Source organism: Pleurodeles waltl, chromosome 3_1 (assembly GCF_031143425.1).
Source record: "Pleurodeles waltl isolate 20211129_DDA chromosome 3_1, aPleWal1.hap1.20221129, whole genome shotgun sequence".
Lineage (NCBI taxonomy): Eukaryota > Metazoa > Chordata > Amphibia > Caudata > Salamandridae > Pleurodeles > Pleurodeles waltl.
The window spans coordinates 1,781,619,191-1,781,635,303 of record NC_090440.1 but is presented as its reverse complement, the minus strand read 5'-3'; the positions used below and the strand labels follow the sequence as shown (position 1 = coordinate 1,781,635,303).

At 42.6% G+C, this 16,113-nt stretch overlaps 1 protein-coding gene across 3 annotated transcripts in view; it reads left to right on the top strand.

Annotated features, from left to right (window-relative positions):
- VPS8 (VPS8 subunit of CORVET complex) overlaps window positions 1-16,113 on the top strand; it is a 1,496,959-nt gene that overhangs the window by 1,161,675 nt on the left and 319,171 nt on the right. For all 3 annotated transcript variants that reach the window (XM_069225817.1, XM_069225815.1, XM_069225816.1), the window contains exon 40: window positions 11,128-11,210. In XM_069225817.1, coding sequence (XP_069081918.1) covers window positions 11,128-11,210 — 83 coding nt within the window. The remainder of the gene's footprint in view (window positions 1-11,127; window positions 11,211-16,113) is intronic.

Below are 16,113 nucleotides of genomic sequence, written 5' to 3'. Positions count from 1 at the left end.
CAGTGGGGAGAGCCTTGGTTAGATCTGTTCGCCTCCGCAGAGAACGCGCAATGTCAGCAGTTTTGCGCGTTGGAGTTTCCAAGGGGGCTATCGCTAGGCGGCGCTTTTCGACGCGAGTAGAGTTCAGGCCTCCTGTACGCCTTTCCGCCTATGCCACTTCTGCCCAGAGTTCTCAAGAAAATCAAGAACGACCGGGCCCAAGTAATCCTTGTGGCTCCGGATTGGGCACGGAGAGTTTGGTATCCAGAGCTTCTCAAAATGAGCATCGGTCCTCCAATCAGGCTGCCTCTTCGGGAGGATCTTCTGTCGCAGCAGCAGGGGAAGGTTCTCCACCCGAACCTGTCAACTCTGCGCCTTCATGCGTGGTGATTGAGCGGCGACAGTTGATGGTTTATGACCTCCCTCCCGAGGTCTGTGATGTCATTCTGGCAGCCAGGCGTCCCTCTACTAAGTCGATCTACGCCTGCCGTTGGAAACGTTTTGTTTCTTATTGTTCAGAGAGGTCTATTGATCCTCTTTCTTCTTCTGTGTCTAACATCCTTTTGTTTATTTTGCCTCTTGCCCAGCAGGGTTCCTTATCGGCTTTTCTTCAGTTGCCTGATCAACCATCTCTGTTTAAATCACCTATAGTACAGAGGTTTTTGAAAGGGCTCGTACATCTGTTTCCGCCTATGCCTTTCGTTATGCCCCAGTGGGATCTTAATCTGGTTCTTACCTTCCTTATGTGTGCTCCTTTCGAGCCTTTGCTTAACTGTCCTCTCCGGCTGCTCACTATTAAGACAGCCTTTTTGGTGGCAATTACATCTGCCAGGAGAGTAAGTGAGCTGCAGGCTTTATCTTATAAACCTCCTTATCTCATGATATATCCTGACAAGGTGGTGTTGAGAACTCGGGCCTCTTTCCTCCCCAAGGTGGTGACCCCTTTCCATCTGGGTCAAAATATCACCCTGCCCACCTTCTTTGCACCACCGCATCCCTCTAAGGAAGAGGAGCGTCTCCATCGACTGGACCCAAAAAGAGCGTTATCGTTCTACCTTGATCGCACTAAAGAGTTCCGGGTGGACGACCAACTCTTTGTGGGGTACGTTGGTGCAAAGAAGGGTCGGGCAGTACAGAAGCTATCCATTTCGCGCTGGGTCGTTCTCTGTATAAAAATATGCTACGCTTTGGCGAAGAAGCAGCCTCCCGAGGGCTTGAGAGCTCATTCCACTAGGGGGAAAGCTGCTACCACTGCGTTGGAACGTGGCGTACCGGTGGTGGACATATGTCAGGCCGCAACGTGGGCTTCCTTACACACGTTTGCGAAGCACTACTGCCTGGACAGTCAGGTGAGGAGAGAGGGGCATTTTGCCCGTTCTGTCTTACAGGACTTCCTTGTATAAAAAAAAAAATAATAATCTCCTTCAGACCCACCACCATGGGTTATAGCTTGGGTATCTATTCTAAGGTAAGGAAGCTGCAGCTAGAAGTCTCTATCAGATGAACAAGTTACTTACCTTCGGTAACGAGGTATCTGGTAGAGACTCTATCTAGCTGCAGATTCCTTACACCCACCCAAGCCTCCCCGCTCTGGGGAATTTTTTCTCATGTACATATGTGTTTATATGTGTATATATATATATATATATATATATATATATATATATATATGTATGTTTCATTTTGGCAACTTTTTGCCTTTCTTACAGACATGATAGTGTTTTTCTCCAAACAGTCAGAGAGGTTAAAAGTGTATTGGTTGGTTCTTCCATGACTCTGTGCTTCTGGCGCGGGAAGTTGTGGAAAAGAACTGACGTACGCGCGCCGAGACGGCGTCTATATAGACAACCGTGATGTCATAGACGACTCCAACGACGCTGGCGACGCACGCGGAGCTGGTCAACGCACGCGGATCCGAACGACGCCGTCCGACGGCGCGCGCGCAGGGTACTGCTCACAAAAAACTCCGGATTCGAAGCTGACGCCAGGGAATTCTAAGGTAAGGAATCTGCAGCTAGATAGAGTCTCTACCAGATACCTCGTTACCGAAGGTAAGTAACTTGTTCTTCTGAGCCATTAGAAGACTTTTTATTTAATACACTGTCTTCTACTCAATCCAGATACCAGTGTCTCCCAGTGTTACCAGTAATGGTTAAACATGCAGACTACATTTTTAATGAACCTGTCAAAGCTAGAATTATCACCCCTCGAATTGATGAAAAGTATAAGCCTGCCCCTAGTGACCCAGATTACATCACTCACCAGGTCCCTCCAGACTCAGGAGTAGTCAGTGTGACAAGGAAAAGGGCAAACAGACAGTCATCAGGAGACGCACCGCCTCCTGATAAGGAGAGTAGAAAGTTTGATGCAGCTGGGAAAAGAATTGCCACACAAGCAGCAAATCAGTGGAGAATTGCAAATTCTCAGGCACTTCTAGCCAGGTATGACAGGGCCCAATGGGACGAAATGCAAGATCTTATGCAGCATCTCCCAAGGGAGCATCAAAAAAGAGCACAGCAAGTGGTGGAAGAGGGACAAGCTATCAGCAATAATCAAATAAGGTCTGCCCTCGATGCTGCTGATACAGCTGCAAGGAGTGTAAATACTGCCATCACAATTAGAAGACATGCATGGCTATGCTCCTCTGGTCTTAAACCAGAAATTCAGCAGGCAGTACTTAATATGCCTTTTGACAAGAAGCACCTCTTTGGCCCAGAAGTAGACACCACTATTGAGAAACTGAGGAAGGACTCAGATACTGCAAAAGCAATGGGCGCTTTATACACCAACCCATATAGAGGCCCCTTTCGCAGACCACAGTTTAGAGGAGGTTTTAAGCCACAATCCTTAGATGCTTCCACCTCCCAAACAAAGCAGGGACAACAAACCCAATACCAAGGTTTAGAGGATCCTATAGAGGACAATATTTCAGGAACAGAGGTACATTACAAACCTCTAAGCAGACCACAACACAACCTAAACCCTGACGTCCTTACCTCCCTTCCACTCCACACATCTCATGTGGGGGTAGACTACAGCAATTCCACTCTCATTGGCAAAATATCACCACGGACAATTGGGTATTATCAATTATCCGCAATGGCTATTGCCTAGAATTAATCTCCACCCCTCCAAACATTCCACCACGAGATCACAAGTTGTCCCCAGAACACACCGTTCTGTTACAACAAGAGGTACAATTTCTACTATTAAAACAAGCGATAGAATTGGTTCCACATTCTCAACAACAGGAGTACACTCACTATACTTCCTCATTCCCAAAAAAGACATCACCCTCGGGCCCATCTTGGACTTCGGGCCCCTCAATCTATACATTCTGTCAGAAGATTTTCACATGGTAACTCTGCAAGATGTTATTCCACGACTACAAAAACAAGATTACATGACTGCTTTAGACCTCAAAGATGCGTATTTCCACATACCCATCCATCCAGCTCACAAAAAATACCTCAGGTTTGTCATAGCAGGAAAACACTACCAGTTCAAGGTTTTGCCATTTGGCATAGCAACAGCTCCACGAGTGTTCACAAAGTGTCTAGCAGTAGTAGCAGCCTACTTAAGGAGACAACACATCCATGTCTTTTCATATCTAGACGATTGGCTAATAAAATCAAGCAATTTTACACAATGCTAACAACACACTCATTACGTGAGAGAAACCTTGCACATCCTAGGGTTCCCTCTAAATTACCAAAACTCACACCTTCAACCAGCACAGGTACAACCTTACCTAGGTGCTATCCTAAATACTCAACAAGCTCTAGCTTATCCAAATATACAAAGAATACAGGATTTCCAAAATCTCACACCATTCATACAGCCAAATCAACAATACACTGTGAGATTTATCATGAAGATTCCAGGAATGATGGCATCTTGCATAGCTATAGTCCCACATGCAAGACTAAACATGAGGCCCTTACAACAGTGCCTCTCACAACAATGGTCACAGGCACACGGTCAACTTCAAGATAAAGTGTTGATGGACCGCCAAACACATATGTCCCTTCAATGGTGGAATCGCAGCAATCTAATGAAGAGGGGGTCGTTTCAAGACCCTGCCTCTTCGACCATAATCACAACAGACACAGCAATGATCGGTTGGGGAGCTCACCTCAACAATCAGACCATTCAAGGGCAATGGGATGTCAAACAGAAACAGCTACACATAAACCACTTAGAATTATTAGCTGTGTTTCTTGCCCTAAAAACGTTTCAACATGTTCTCATAAGAACAGACAACATGACAACCATGTATTACCTCAACAAACAGGGCGGGACACATTCATCTCAACTCTCCCTTCTAGCCCAAACAATTTGGAAATGGGCAATTCACAATCAAATTCATTTACTAGAACAATATATTCCAGGAATAGACAATCAGCTGGCAGATTTTCTAAGCAGAAATCACCAACAAACACACGAATGGGAGATTCACTCCCAAGTACTTTCAAAAGTGGGGAACACCAGACATAGATCTATTCGCAACAAGCGAAAACGCAAAATGCCCAAATTCCGCATCCAGACACCCACATCCCCTATCCAAGGGCAATGCTCTGTGGATCAATTGGGCAGGGATATTTGCTTACGCTTTTCCCCCTCTCCCACTCCTTCCCTTTCTGGTCAGCAAACTACGTCAAACGTCACTCACCATGATACTCATACCACCAACATGGGCACGCCAGCATTGGTACACAACACTACTAAATCTGCCTGTAGTACCACATTCCAAACTCCCAAACAGACCAGATCTGTTAACACAGAACAAAAGTCAAATCAGGCATCCAAACCTCAGAATTTGGTTATCTAAAGCTTCCACCAGAATGTATGGAAGTAATTAAACAAGCAAATAAACCTACTAGTAGCCAATGCTATGCAAACAAGTGGAAAATATTTGTTTTCTATTGCCAATCTAAAAACATCGATCCACTTACAGCATTTATAAAACATATTGTTTGCTATTTACTTTACTTTATTTGCATAAAATCAAATTTGGCTTTTTCATCCATCAAAATACACCTAACTGCAATATCTGCATACTTACAGAATATTCAGCACACTTTTGTATTCAGAGTTCCTGTGATTAAAGCTTTCATGGAAGGAGTAAGACGCATTATTCCACCTACAACATCACCTGTTCCATCGTGGAATTTTAAATATAGTACTTACCAGACTCATGGGACCACCTTTTAAACCCATGCACTCTTGTCAAATACAATTTCTAACATGGAAAGTCGCCTTTCTTGTAGCTATTACCTCTTTAAGAAGAGTTAGTGGGATACAAGCGTTCACTCTTGAGGAACCTTTTTTCCAAGTACACAAACTTAGGTAAAAGAATGTAGGAAATTGAATGTGAGGGTGGAAGTTGGCAGAGACCAGGGTGGAAGATACAGGTGTTGGCGTATTGGTGAAGACTTACAATAAATACTTGTTATACTACTCAACATCGTGCCAGCGGTGTCACTACAAGAATTTTGGCAACAAGAGTTCATCTATGATCCACACTGGAACCCCTACACGTCTTACTAATGAGAATCTCTTGTACGGAGTGAGTACACGAAGCGCCAACACCTCCCCCGCCCTTGAAGCTTCAATTGTCTCTTAAGACAATCTTACAGAGCGATCTCTGCACCCCACTGCCTTTAAAACGGAGTTTGGCGGATTTAATAGCCGTGGACGAAACAGCAGCGTAACTGGAAGAGTTGCGCGTGCCACCATAATGTAAGGCTCCACACGCGCTTCTGGCACTGTGCGCGAGGCATCATAACGGACTTCTTCACTCGCGCCTGTGCCGCATCATGCGTGAGGAATTCGGAACGTGCTGTTTTTTTTTTGGAACAGAGTACAGCAGTACAGCTTTAACGCAACTGCGCGCATTTGTACCTCGTGTGGGAGCTGTGATCCTTACACTGATGGTGTATACCTTTGATGCACACCATATTCACCGTCTGCGCGTGTTTAGTCTCTCTAAACGTCTGGCGTGTAGAGGCACGGTGACAACTTCCTGTAGGAACGCTATTGTGTGAACTGTAAATCTTTATTGGTGGCCATCTTAGAAGTATGTATGTATGAGACAGTGGTGAGGTAACCCTTTTTGGACACTTGGAATCCTTTTGGCAGCCATCTTGGAAGTATTACAGTTTGTTTTTAGATCTCTTTAGATTTCAGCACTATTTTTTTTTCATTTTTTTTCTTTTTTTTTTGGAGTGTTAATTATTTTCAGAACAAAATGTGTGCTGTCCAAACTTTTACTCTCACTCCTCCACAACCGTTTTTGAGCTCTACTGGTGATCAACAAGTAAAATGGCAAGAGTGGAAGGAATATTTTCTTAATTGGACACAATTGATGAACAAGACTTAACTCTGGCTAAGAAAAAGAAGATTTTGCTACACTGTCTCGGACCTAAAGGTCTTAAAGTGTATAACTCACTAGAAAAAAAGATTCAACAAGATTCAACTCTAACGTTTTTGCACATGCCCTGGAAGACTTAGACAGATATTATTCTACTACTGTTTGTATTGCTAGTGATAGATTTAATTTTTTTTGCAGAAAACAAGAAAAAGAAGAATCTATAGAAGAATATGTCCCTGAGCTCAAAAAACTTGCGATTACTTGTAGGTTTGGTGTGTTATCTGTGTTTAAGTAGATTGCCCTTACCCCTCCAAGAATCTGTGGATGAGGTGGAAAGTATTAATGTTGCATGGTCCGGCACTACTGAATGGAGTGCTACTAGTTGCAAGGTTTGGTGTGTTACATAATGAGTTGATCAGGAATCAGATTATTATGCATGTAAACAATTCTCATATCCAAGAGAGATTGTGGGTACATGGTGAGTCGCCATTGGAAGAGGTTGTGGCTTTAGTTAAAAAAGCAGAAATTTCTAATAAATGTGCTGGGGCTATTTCACTTGACAAAAAAGAAACACAGAATGATGTTGTCAGCAAAGTTAAATATAAGAAAAATAGAGAGGATAAACAAGAAAAGCAAACTGAAAAAAGAAAAACTGATAAAAAGTGTAATCGGTGTGGGAGTAAGGAGCATTTAGCGCTCTAAAAAAATGCCCTGCACGTGACCAAATGTGTGCTAATTGCGGCATTAAAGGGCATTTTGCCAAAGTGTGCAGAAGAGGTAAAAAAGTTGTAGCTGTTATCAATAAATCTGATTCAGAATGTAATTCTGATTCTAGTCAAGACACAAAAGAACATGAATGTGTTTGTGGTATCAACAGTGCCAATAATTCCTTTTTGAGGAGATATATCTTAAGGAAAGTTCTTGCATTTCACACTTGAGTGTACAATCCAGGAATAAACCTGTGTGTGAGATTCTTTTTTGGCTGGGGTGCAAGTATTAATTGTGGCTGACTCTGGTTCCCCATTCACGATAATTAATAGAAATTTGTGAGAGAAAAAATTAAAAAATGTTCCCCCTTGTTTCCTCCGGATGTTTCCCCTGAGAGTTTCACAGGCAAATCTATACCATTGATTGGGTTTAGAGGAGTTGTGTTCGAGTTTAAGGTCAGAAAAACAATGGGTAAATTGTACATTGCTGAAGAAGGGCCTGCAGTTTTGGGTTGGTTGGATCAAAGAGCTTTGAACATTGTGTTGGACCCCAACAGCACAGAACAAGTTAAGGTAGTAAGTGACAACAGAGATTATGGGGCCACATTAAAAAATAAATTTCCAGAGGTGTTTTCAGAAAAAATTGGCGCACTTAAGGATTTTACAATAAAATGTTATTAAAGGAAAATGCTATACCGAAGATTCACAAATCGCGTAACATACCTTGGGTGATAAGAGAGGAGGTTAATAAAGAATTAGAGTCTCTCTTAAGGAAAGGTATAATTGAAGAAATGTATGCATCTGAATGGATTTCTCCATTGGTGGCAGTATGTAAGGCCAATGGGAAGATTTGTTTATTGCATCGACTTGAGGGAGCTAAATAACAGCATTGTGGTGGAGAGATTTCCGTTGCCAAGTATAAGTGAAATGCTTGCCTTGACAAAGGACATGGAATGGTTCACCTCCATTGACTTGTCATCGGCTTTTCACCAACTCAGATTACATGAGGATAGTAAAAACCTAACTGCTTTCATGACTCCTCGGGGTTGTTATCGATATGCCCGCATGCCATTTGGGCTGGCCTCTGCTGCAGCAGTTTTTCAGAAACTTATGCACAAACTTTTCAAAGATGTTGAAGGTGTTTTTTATTCAGGGTGACATTTTAATTATGGGGAAGAACAAGAAGCAACATGATATTAGAGTAGATAGTGTACTTGGTATTTTGAGGAATAAGGGCTTAGCAGCTGAACTCTCCAAATGTAAATTTGGTGTACAGCAATTGAACTACTCTGGACATGAGATCACGGCAAGTGGAATTAAACCAAAAAGAGAATTGCTGTCCGCAATTAAAGATGCACAGGCACCTAGTAACAAGGATGAATTAAGATCATTCCTTTGCTTAGCAGAATTTTATGCAAGATTTGTTAAGAGTTTTTCAGAAAAAGCTTTTGGTTTAAGACAACCATTAAAGGAAAAATGTAAATATGTATGGACAGACACTATGCAGGAAGATTTTGACAGTATAAAACGGGAAATCTGTTTGGGGAAAAACATTGTCTGGTTTTGATCCTAAACTCGCTTCCATTCTTACCACTGATGCGAGTAATAAAGGTATTGGTGCTGTGCTAAGTCAGAAAGGCGTCAATGGTGAAGAGGTAACTATAGCGTTTGCCTCCACAGCATTGTCTCCCACAGAAGAAAGGTACTCAGTTATAGAGAGGGAAGCTCTTGCTGTTGTTTGGGGCTTACAGCACTTCAGTAATTTTGTGTGGGGTTTTGACGTTGAGGTTAGATGTTATCATAAACCCTTAATGAAGGTGTTAACCACTGAGGGACTTCTTAAAGCTACGTCAAGAATAGCTAGGATGTCAATAAGACTTTTGGACTTCAAATATAAGTTAGTATATGTTCCAGGTGTAAAGAACAAAGTGGTGGATTGTTTAAGTAGATTGCCCTTACCCCTCCAAGAATCTGTGGATGAGGTGGAAAGTATTAATGTTGCATGGTCCGGCACTACTGAATGGAGTGCTATTAGTTGTAAGGTTTGGGATGAAACATGTTCAAATGATCAAATATTATCCAAATTAAAGAAGTATATTCAAAGTGGTTGGCCAGGAAAAAAGAATATTGAAGCTGAGCTAGAGGTTTTTTTTGAGTTGCGTGATGAGTTATCTGTATCCATAACAAGGTTATGAGGGGTGATAGGTTCGTACCACCTGAAAAATTGAGGGATTCTATCATCAAGATTAATCATGAGGGGCATTTGGGCATTGTCAAAACTAAGCTGAGAATTAAAGAAAATTACTGGTGGCCAGGTATGGATGTTAATATTGAGAGAATTGTTAGGAATTGTGATTTATGTGTGAATGCAGACAAATCCCTGGTAACCTTAAAGCCAACTTTGCATCCTGTTCCGTCTCCTGAAATGGCTTGAAGTTATTGGTATTGACATGATGGGGGCAATTGTTGAGGAGAACATGGAATGGCACATTATAGTGGTGGTCGATTACTTTTCAAAATGGCCAGAAATTAAATTTGTAACCAAAGCTAATTCAAGGAACATTTTGATGTTCTTGGATGAACTTTTTCAGAGGGAACGGTTACCAAGGAAAATCATTACTGACAATGGTGTTCAATTTAAAAGCGAGGAAATTAAAGAATTTCGGAATAGGAGTGGTATTGAACACAAGTTGGTGTCAGTTTATCATCCAAGTGGGAACGGTGAAGTGGAGAGATTTAATTGGCTCTTAAAATACTCTTTGCAATTGTCTAGATATAAAAATGTTGACTGGAAAACCTGTATAAAAAAATGATTTAGATGTATAGAACCACCCCGACTTTGACGGGCTACAGCCCATTTACTGTCATGAGATGAAGAATTCCCTTCATGAAGGATAATCAGGGTTGGTTAGGTAATTCTAGGATGAAGGAATGGTCTCTTTCTGAGATTTAAAAAAAATATTAAAAAAGCTCAAGAACATTATGAAAGCTACATGGATCTGAAGAGGGATGCTAAAGAAATAAACTTAAAGAAGGGTGATGTAGTTTGTGTTAAATTACCAGGCAAAGTAAAAAAAAGGAGATAACAAATTGTCTGAACCAAAAACAGTTCTGGAGATTTACAAAAATCGGCCAAATTGAGTGATGGGCGAGTTTGGCATATGAGCCGCTTTGCAAAGTTTAGTCAAGAATCTACTGTTATGGATGGAAACATTTCTACAGAATCTACAAAAAAATATTTTTGGCTGGATACAGTGAGTGATGACTTTTCCACCGGCAATGATGATGCCAATGGAACAGAAGAAGGAAATTCTGCATATGAAGATGTCAGCGTTAACAATGACAGTTCAGAGCAAGTTGTGAGGAACGAAACTTATAAAAGTAAAATTGTCAAGAAACCAGTTTATTTAAGAGATTACGTTGTAAATTAGAATGACCATCACTCGTGTGAATCTATATTTTTATTTTATTTTTTATTTTGGTTGTTTATTATTATTCCTGTTTTGTTATATAAAGGGGGAAGATGTGTTGTGTAATTGAGAATGTTAGTACTGTACCGTTCTTGTAGAATGCTTAGGTAAAAGAATGTAGGAAATGGAATGTGAGGGTGGCAGTTGGCGGAGACCAGGGTGGAAGATACAGGTGTTGGTGTACTTACAATAAATACTTGTTATACTACTCAGCTTCGTGTCAGCGGCGTCACTACAGCCATGCTAGAGCACTGCTGAAGAAAAGTTTCAAGAATCAGTCTGGCGTCTGGGTAGTTATCCAAGTTGAGGGATTTGCGGTTAAAAAGAATACCCGACAGAAAGAGCATTGCCAAATGTAACCTTGTTTAGTGAATCTGCATGTCTCAGAATGCTGATAGGAAGGAAATGCAGTGTTATATGCAGCTGTTTTTGGCACAAGTATGTGCAAGTTAGCTTTAAGGACACATTCCCTCACTTTATTCACCCTTTGTGTTGCCTTTCATACGTGTGCACATTTTTTTGTAGACGTGTGAATTTCTGCCATCTGTGTGTGTCAGACACATGCAGACACTGACTAATCTATACCTTTTTTATTTAGCTCTGAAATGTTTGACAATGCTGGTGCTGAACAGTATGGCAACATTTATCAGTCTGCCTTCGATTTTACAGAGAATCCTGCAAGTAAGTATCGATCCTTCTCCAAAGTAATTTCTCATAACATCTTGGCGTCTTGTGCACCGGTTATGTTTGAAGGCTTGGGAGTTCAGTGTAGGAAACATTATTAATAAAACGACTGATGTGACAGTTTTTAGCTTTCATTATATTCGAGCATTTGCAGGTCGTTGAAGGGAATACAAAGAACCTGCCATAATTTTCTCTTTTTGATCTCATCTAGAATTAGTTGCATTCCTTCCTCACAAATAAAATGTGATTTAGATATGTGCTATTGTACTCAATTGACTTTTTGCAGTGATTTCTCAAGGTTTTTTTCAAGTCTAAGTCCAGAAAATAGTGCATGAAGAAAACCTTTGGTAGTATTCCTCTGCGGCGTTCAAAGGCGTTTCATCTCATTAAGTGGCTGAACGGTGTCTGCAGATACATGAAAGGCACAGCTTTAATTCCTCCGCAGAGCAAACCTATGATCCTCTTTAAATGCTTTGAAGACCAAAGTGTTCTGTTTCTTTTGGCTGAATAAAAATTGTATGCAGCAGCCAATAATTTCACCAATCTCCTTTACAGATGGAAAAATAATTAAAACGAGTTGTGTTTTACAAATTGAAGCAAGGCTTCTGGTTCGTCTTCGGACCTACACGTGGATGGACATAAGGCAAGGGGTTCTTTTTCCGGTGTTCAAATGTGCTAATTTAGATCTTGGAATCTGTAGAACTGGGCTGTAATCCTTTTTTGTAATTGATTAAAAAAAAAATCCTGTAATATCGTCAAATAGCTCTTACACTCTGGTAGTGCAACTACTAGTTGTACAGTGTGCTTTAGCCTTCCCCCCAATCACACAAACACAACCATACCGTGTACAGCACCTCAGGTATGAGGTTCCCCTTTTGACATAAAAATAATTGATTTAAATCGCTATACGGGTTCTTGAACTTATGTTCAGGGTATATCATATTCATTACATCACAATCATAATATACTTGGTGTCGTATAGACATATATGCAGCAGGTGAATTACCTCACCCCCACCCCTAAAATGATTCTATTGATTTCTTAGAACCGGTCTGTGCTGCAGGTTATCCTATATCCCCGTAGCAGGCACTAAGCTCTCAAAGCCATGTCTTTCTATGCGTGCATGAAATTTGCAGGTAAGACGTTCTCACAGTTTAACTCACACCTGCTGTCAGATTTTCTCAAGCTTTTATATACTACACGCAGAGATCTTAATGTTTCGACAGATCTGAAAGAATTCAGGAATGTACTACACGTTTCAGAATATTGCCCTTCATACTACTAATACCTCTCATCCCCCAGCCGTTTATTCTGAATGCTGCCTCTTATTCCCAAAAGTTTTTTCCATATTGGTGCCAAGTGCCTTTGTAGCCTGGATACTGCTTCCTGTGACGAAGGTTCGTATTGTCTCAAAAGATGTTCAGATATCGTCCTTTGGCGACACAGTTGCCTTGACAGTAGGGCTGGCCGTTTGGTTCTCTTTACACCACGATTGGTGGGTTGCACAGTGAAAAGTGCAGGCAGCCGTCATTCACCGACTTAATTAATCAGTGGCTTTCTTGAACTCCAATTGAATGTGATTGTGTATCAGTGCACTCTGTGGACCCAATAGGGTGTTCTAATTAATACTTTTAACAGCAGATTCCTCACCTTGTAAATCTCCCTAGGCGCCAGACTGGATCCAGAGATTTTTCTCAGCATTGTTTCTGTGCGCCAACAGGTAGTTTCATACGGCGCTGTGTCAATTCTGTTCCACCACAGAAGTGTCTCTGGAGCCACATACAAGTGCCACACCTGTGTGCTGACATGAGTTCCTTTCTTTATATGCCTTGAGATGTTGATCCAAAGCTAACTCCTCTTTTCTTCATCAGTTCACAAGCTTTTTTTCCTCAAAGCATCCTTTCTACAGTGTTGAAAGGGAAATGTCACCAGTTAAAACTGCAAGCTTTAACCTTGTTGGGATTGTTGCATACAAATGTCTGCGATGGATCCATATGAGATGTGCCTCTGGTGTCTAGGTTCGGGCCACGACTCTGAAGTCATGCTAGCAGTGTGTCCTGTTTAATCCAAAGATGATCCAGGACTGAAACGCCAAGCTGTATGTCACCAAACTTTGAATCTCCTGCTCGTAGTCAAGGACTCAGACCACTTCCCTATTTGAGGGCCGGTCCCGTGACAGGTCCTCATCACTCTCCAGGTCTTTGAGTAAGTCCAAATCAAGGAAGAAACACACAAAGTCCAAGTGGGCCTCATCCCAGCCTCGCCTCTCCCCTTTTCAGAAGTTCCAAGGACACCAGGGTGCCCAGCGGTCTCGCTCACAGTGGCCCCTGAAAAACGAATTCCGCATCTGATTCCAATGCACTTGATGTTTCTAGGACCTTTTGTCGATGCCACATCAAAATGAGGTGTTTAAGGATGCCACATTTGGCATCTTTGACACCTTTCTTGTTCCCTCTGGTGAGCCTTCGGGTCCCACGGATCCACGAAGACCTCTAGCCAAGTTACTACTAGAAGAACCAGTCTCTGCTATGTAAGGGCCAGACAGGGTTTTCATTCTATTGAACATTTCCCCGTTTGGCTGGAGACATTGAGGGCTGGTTTTGAAAGCACTGGGCGGCTCCTGGTGCCTCTGTCACTCTCCTCAGCACTCCAAAGTTAATTGCAGAGAGAGAAATTGTGTGAGGGGAAGAAGGGAGTGAAATTCTTTTGAACATTTTTACCAGGGCCGCTTTTGGTTCTCCAGTCTGGCCCTGGGATTCTATCTATGCTTTCTAGATCTTCTGCTGGTTCTATTCTGACTCTGAAGCTGATTCCAAGCCCTGCACCATGATCCATGCCAGTCCCTTACACGTCAGTGCCTCTGGAGGGAAGACATTGAGCGCATAGTTCTGACTCGAAGCTCAATCTATCCCGACCTCGAAGGAAGCACTGTGTAAGTTCAGCTCCTATGCACCCAGCCCACATTCTTTTTGACTCAGACAAGAAAATGCCTTTGCCTAGGGCCCACCCTCCAGTACTCCAACAAGTCTTAGGGTTGGACTGTGATCAGAGCGAACCTGGTGATGATGATGTAGGAAAGTGCCCCATGGTCACCCCAACCCACTTTGTGCCTGATATCAACTTGCCTGAGTGCGTCCTGGGATCCTGTGTTCTTTCCCTAAACTGTACCATTGCTTCCACAATTGGCACACCTCTGGCACACAGTTAAGTCCCTTGTAAAAGGCACCAATGGTACCAAGGGCCCTGTGACCACAGAGGGTCCCTAAGAGCTGCAGCATGTACACTGTCATTGCAGATTGTGTGTGTTGGTGGGGAGTAAAAGGCAAAGTTGACATGGCATCCCTCCCTGGATGCCATGCCCACAAACCACTGCCTGTGGCATAGTTAAGTCGCCCCTCTAGCAGGCCTTACAGCCCTAACGCAGGGAGTACTATACCACAGGTGAGGACTTAGCTGCATGAGCAATATGCCCCTACAGTGTCTAAGTCCATTCTTAGACATTGTAAGGGCCAGATGTACAAAGCATTTTTTCTAGTCACACACAGGCTGATTCGCAAAATCGGCCCGTTTGTGACTAGAAAAATGCTTTTTGGGATGTACAAAGCCCAAACTGCGATTCAGTAACTTGTTATTGAATCGCAATTTGGGTTTTCCGATTGGGTATTTAGAAGGGGCGTGTCCAGAGCGTCCCTTCCTAATGCTGAATCTAAATGGTATGTATGATTGTTTTGTGACCATGAATGCAGTCGCAAATCAATCACAGTTAGCACCAATTTCAAATTGGTGCTAACCCATTCGCAAAGGGGGAAGGGGTCCCAAAGGACCCCTTCCCTTTTGTGAATGCATGCAGAAATGTTTTTTAAGAGCAGGCAGTGGTCCCACGGACTACTGCCTGCTCTTCAAAAATGAAATTGAAATGTTTCATTTGTTTTTATTTTAAATGCAGCCTGTTTTCCTTTATTTAAAAGCAACCACAGACATGGTTGTCTGCTGACACCAGCAGGCCATCATCCCTGTGATTCCCAGTGGGTCGCAAATTGCGACCTACCTCATTAATATTAATGAGGCAGGTCTATTTGCGACCCACTGGAAATCACAAAAGAAACTCAGTGGAACTTCTTACATTTGGAATTGTGATTCCCTAATTGCCAATCGCATTGAATCGCAATTACGGAGTCGCAATTCCAAATATACGTACATGTGACCCTAAGTGCAGTGTGGCTATATTGAATACATGGGCTGGGAGTTTGTCATTGTGAACTCCACAGCTCCCATGATGGCTTACTGAAGACTGGGAAGTTTGTTATCAAACGCTTCAGCTCAATAAACCCATACTGATGCCAGTGTTGGATTTAGTGTAAAATAAACCTAGAGGGCATCTTCGGGATGCCCTCTGAAATTTACTCAACTCTCTAGTGTGTGCTTGATCGGTCGATGCCATCTTGCCACCACAGACAAGTTTCTGACCCCATAGAGTGAGAGTGTTTGTGCTCTCAGGAGTCGTGGACAAAGCGTGCACTGAGTGGAGGAGCTTCACACCTCCCCCCTGTAGGAACAGCAACACTTGGTGGTGAACCTCAAAGGCTCCTGCCTTTTGTTATGCTGTCTCAGGGCACTCCAGCCAGTGGAGATTGCCGCCCCCAGAACCAAGCCCCGCTTTTTACAGACGGGTCCAGTGGGAAAATTATTAAACACCACGAGGAGTGTCCCCCCAGCTGAACCGCTTCTGGCAGAATCCTCCATCTTGTTTTGAAGGGAGATAGCCATTAGGGTTGGGTATGTGTCCCTCTCCCCAAAGGGATTGGGCCATAGGCTACTGCCCTCTGACCCCTGTACCATCCCTAAGTCTAGTATTCAGGGGCACCCCTGACCTTTGCTCTTATGATTCCTGGTGACCTAA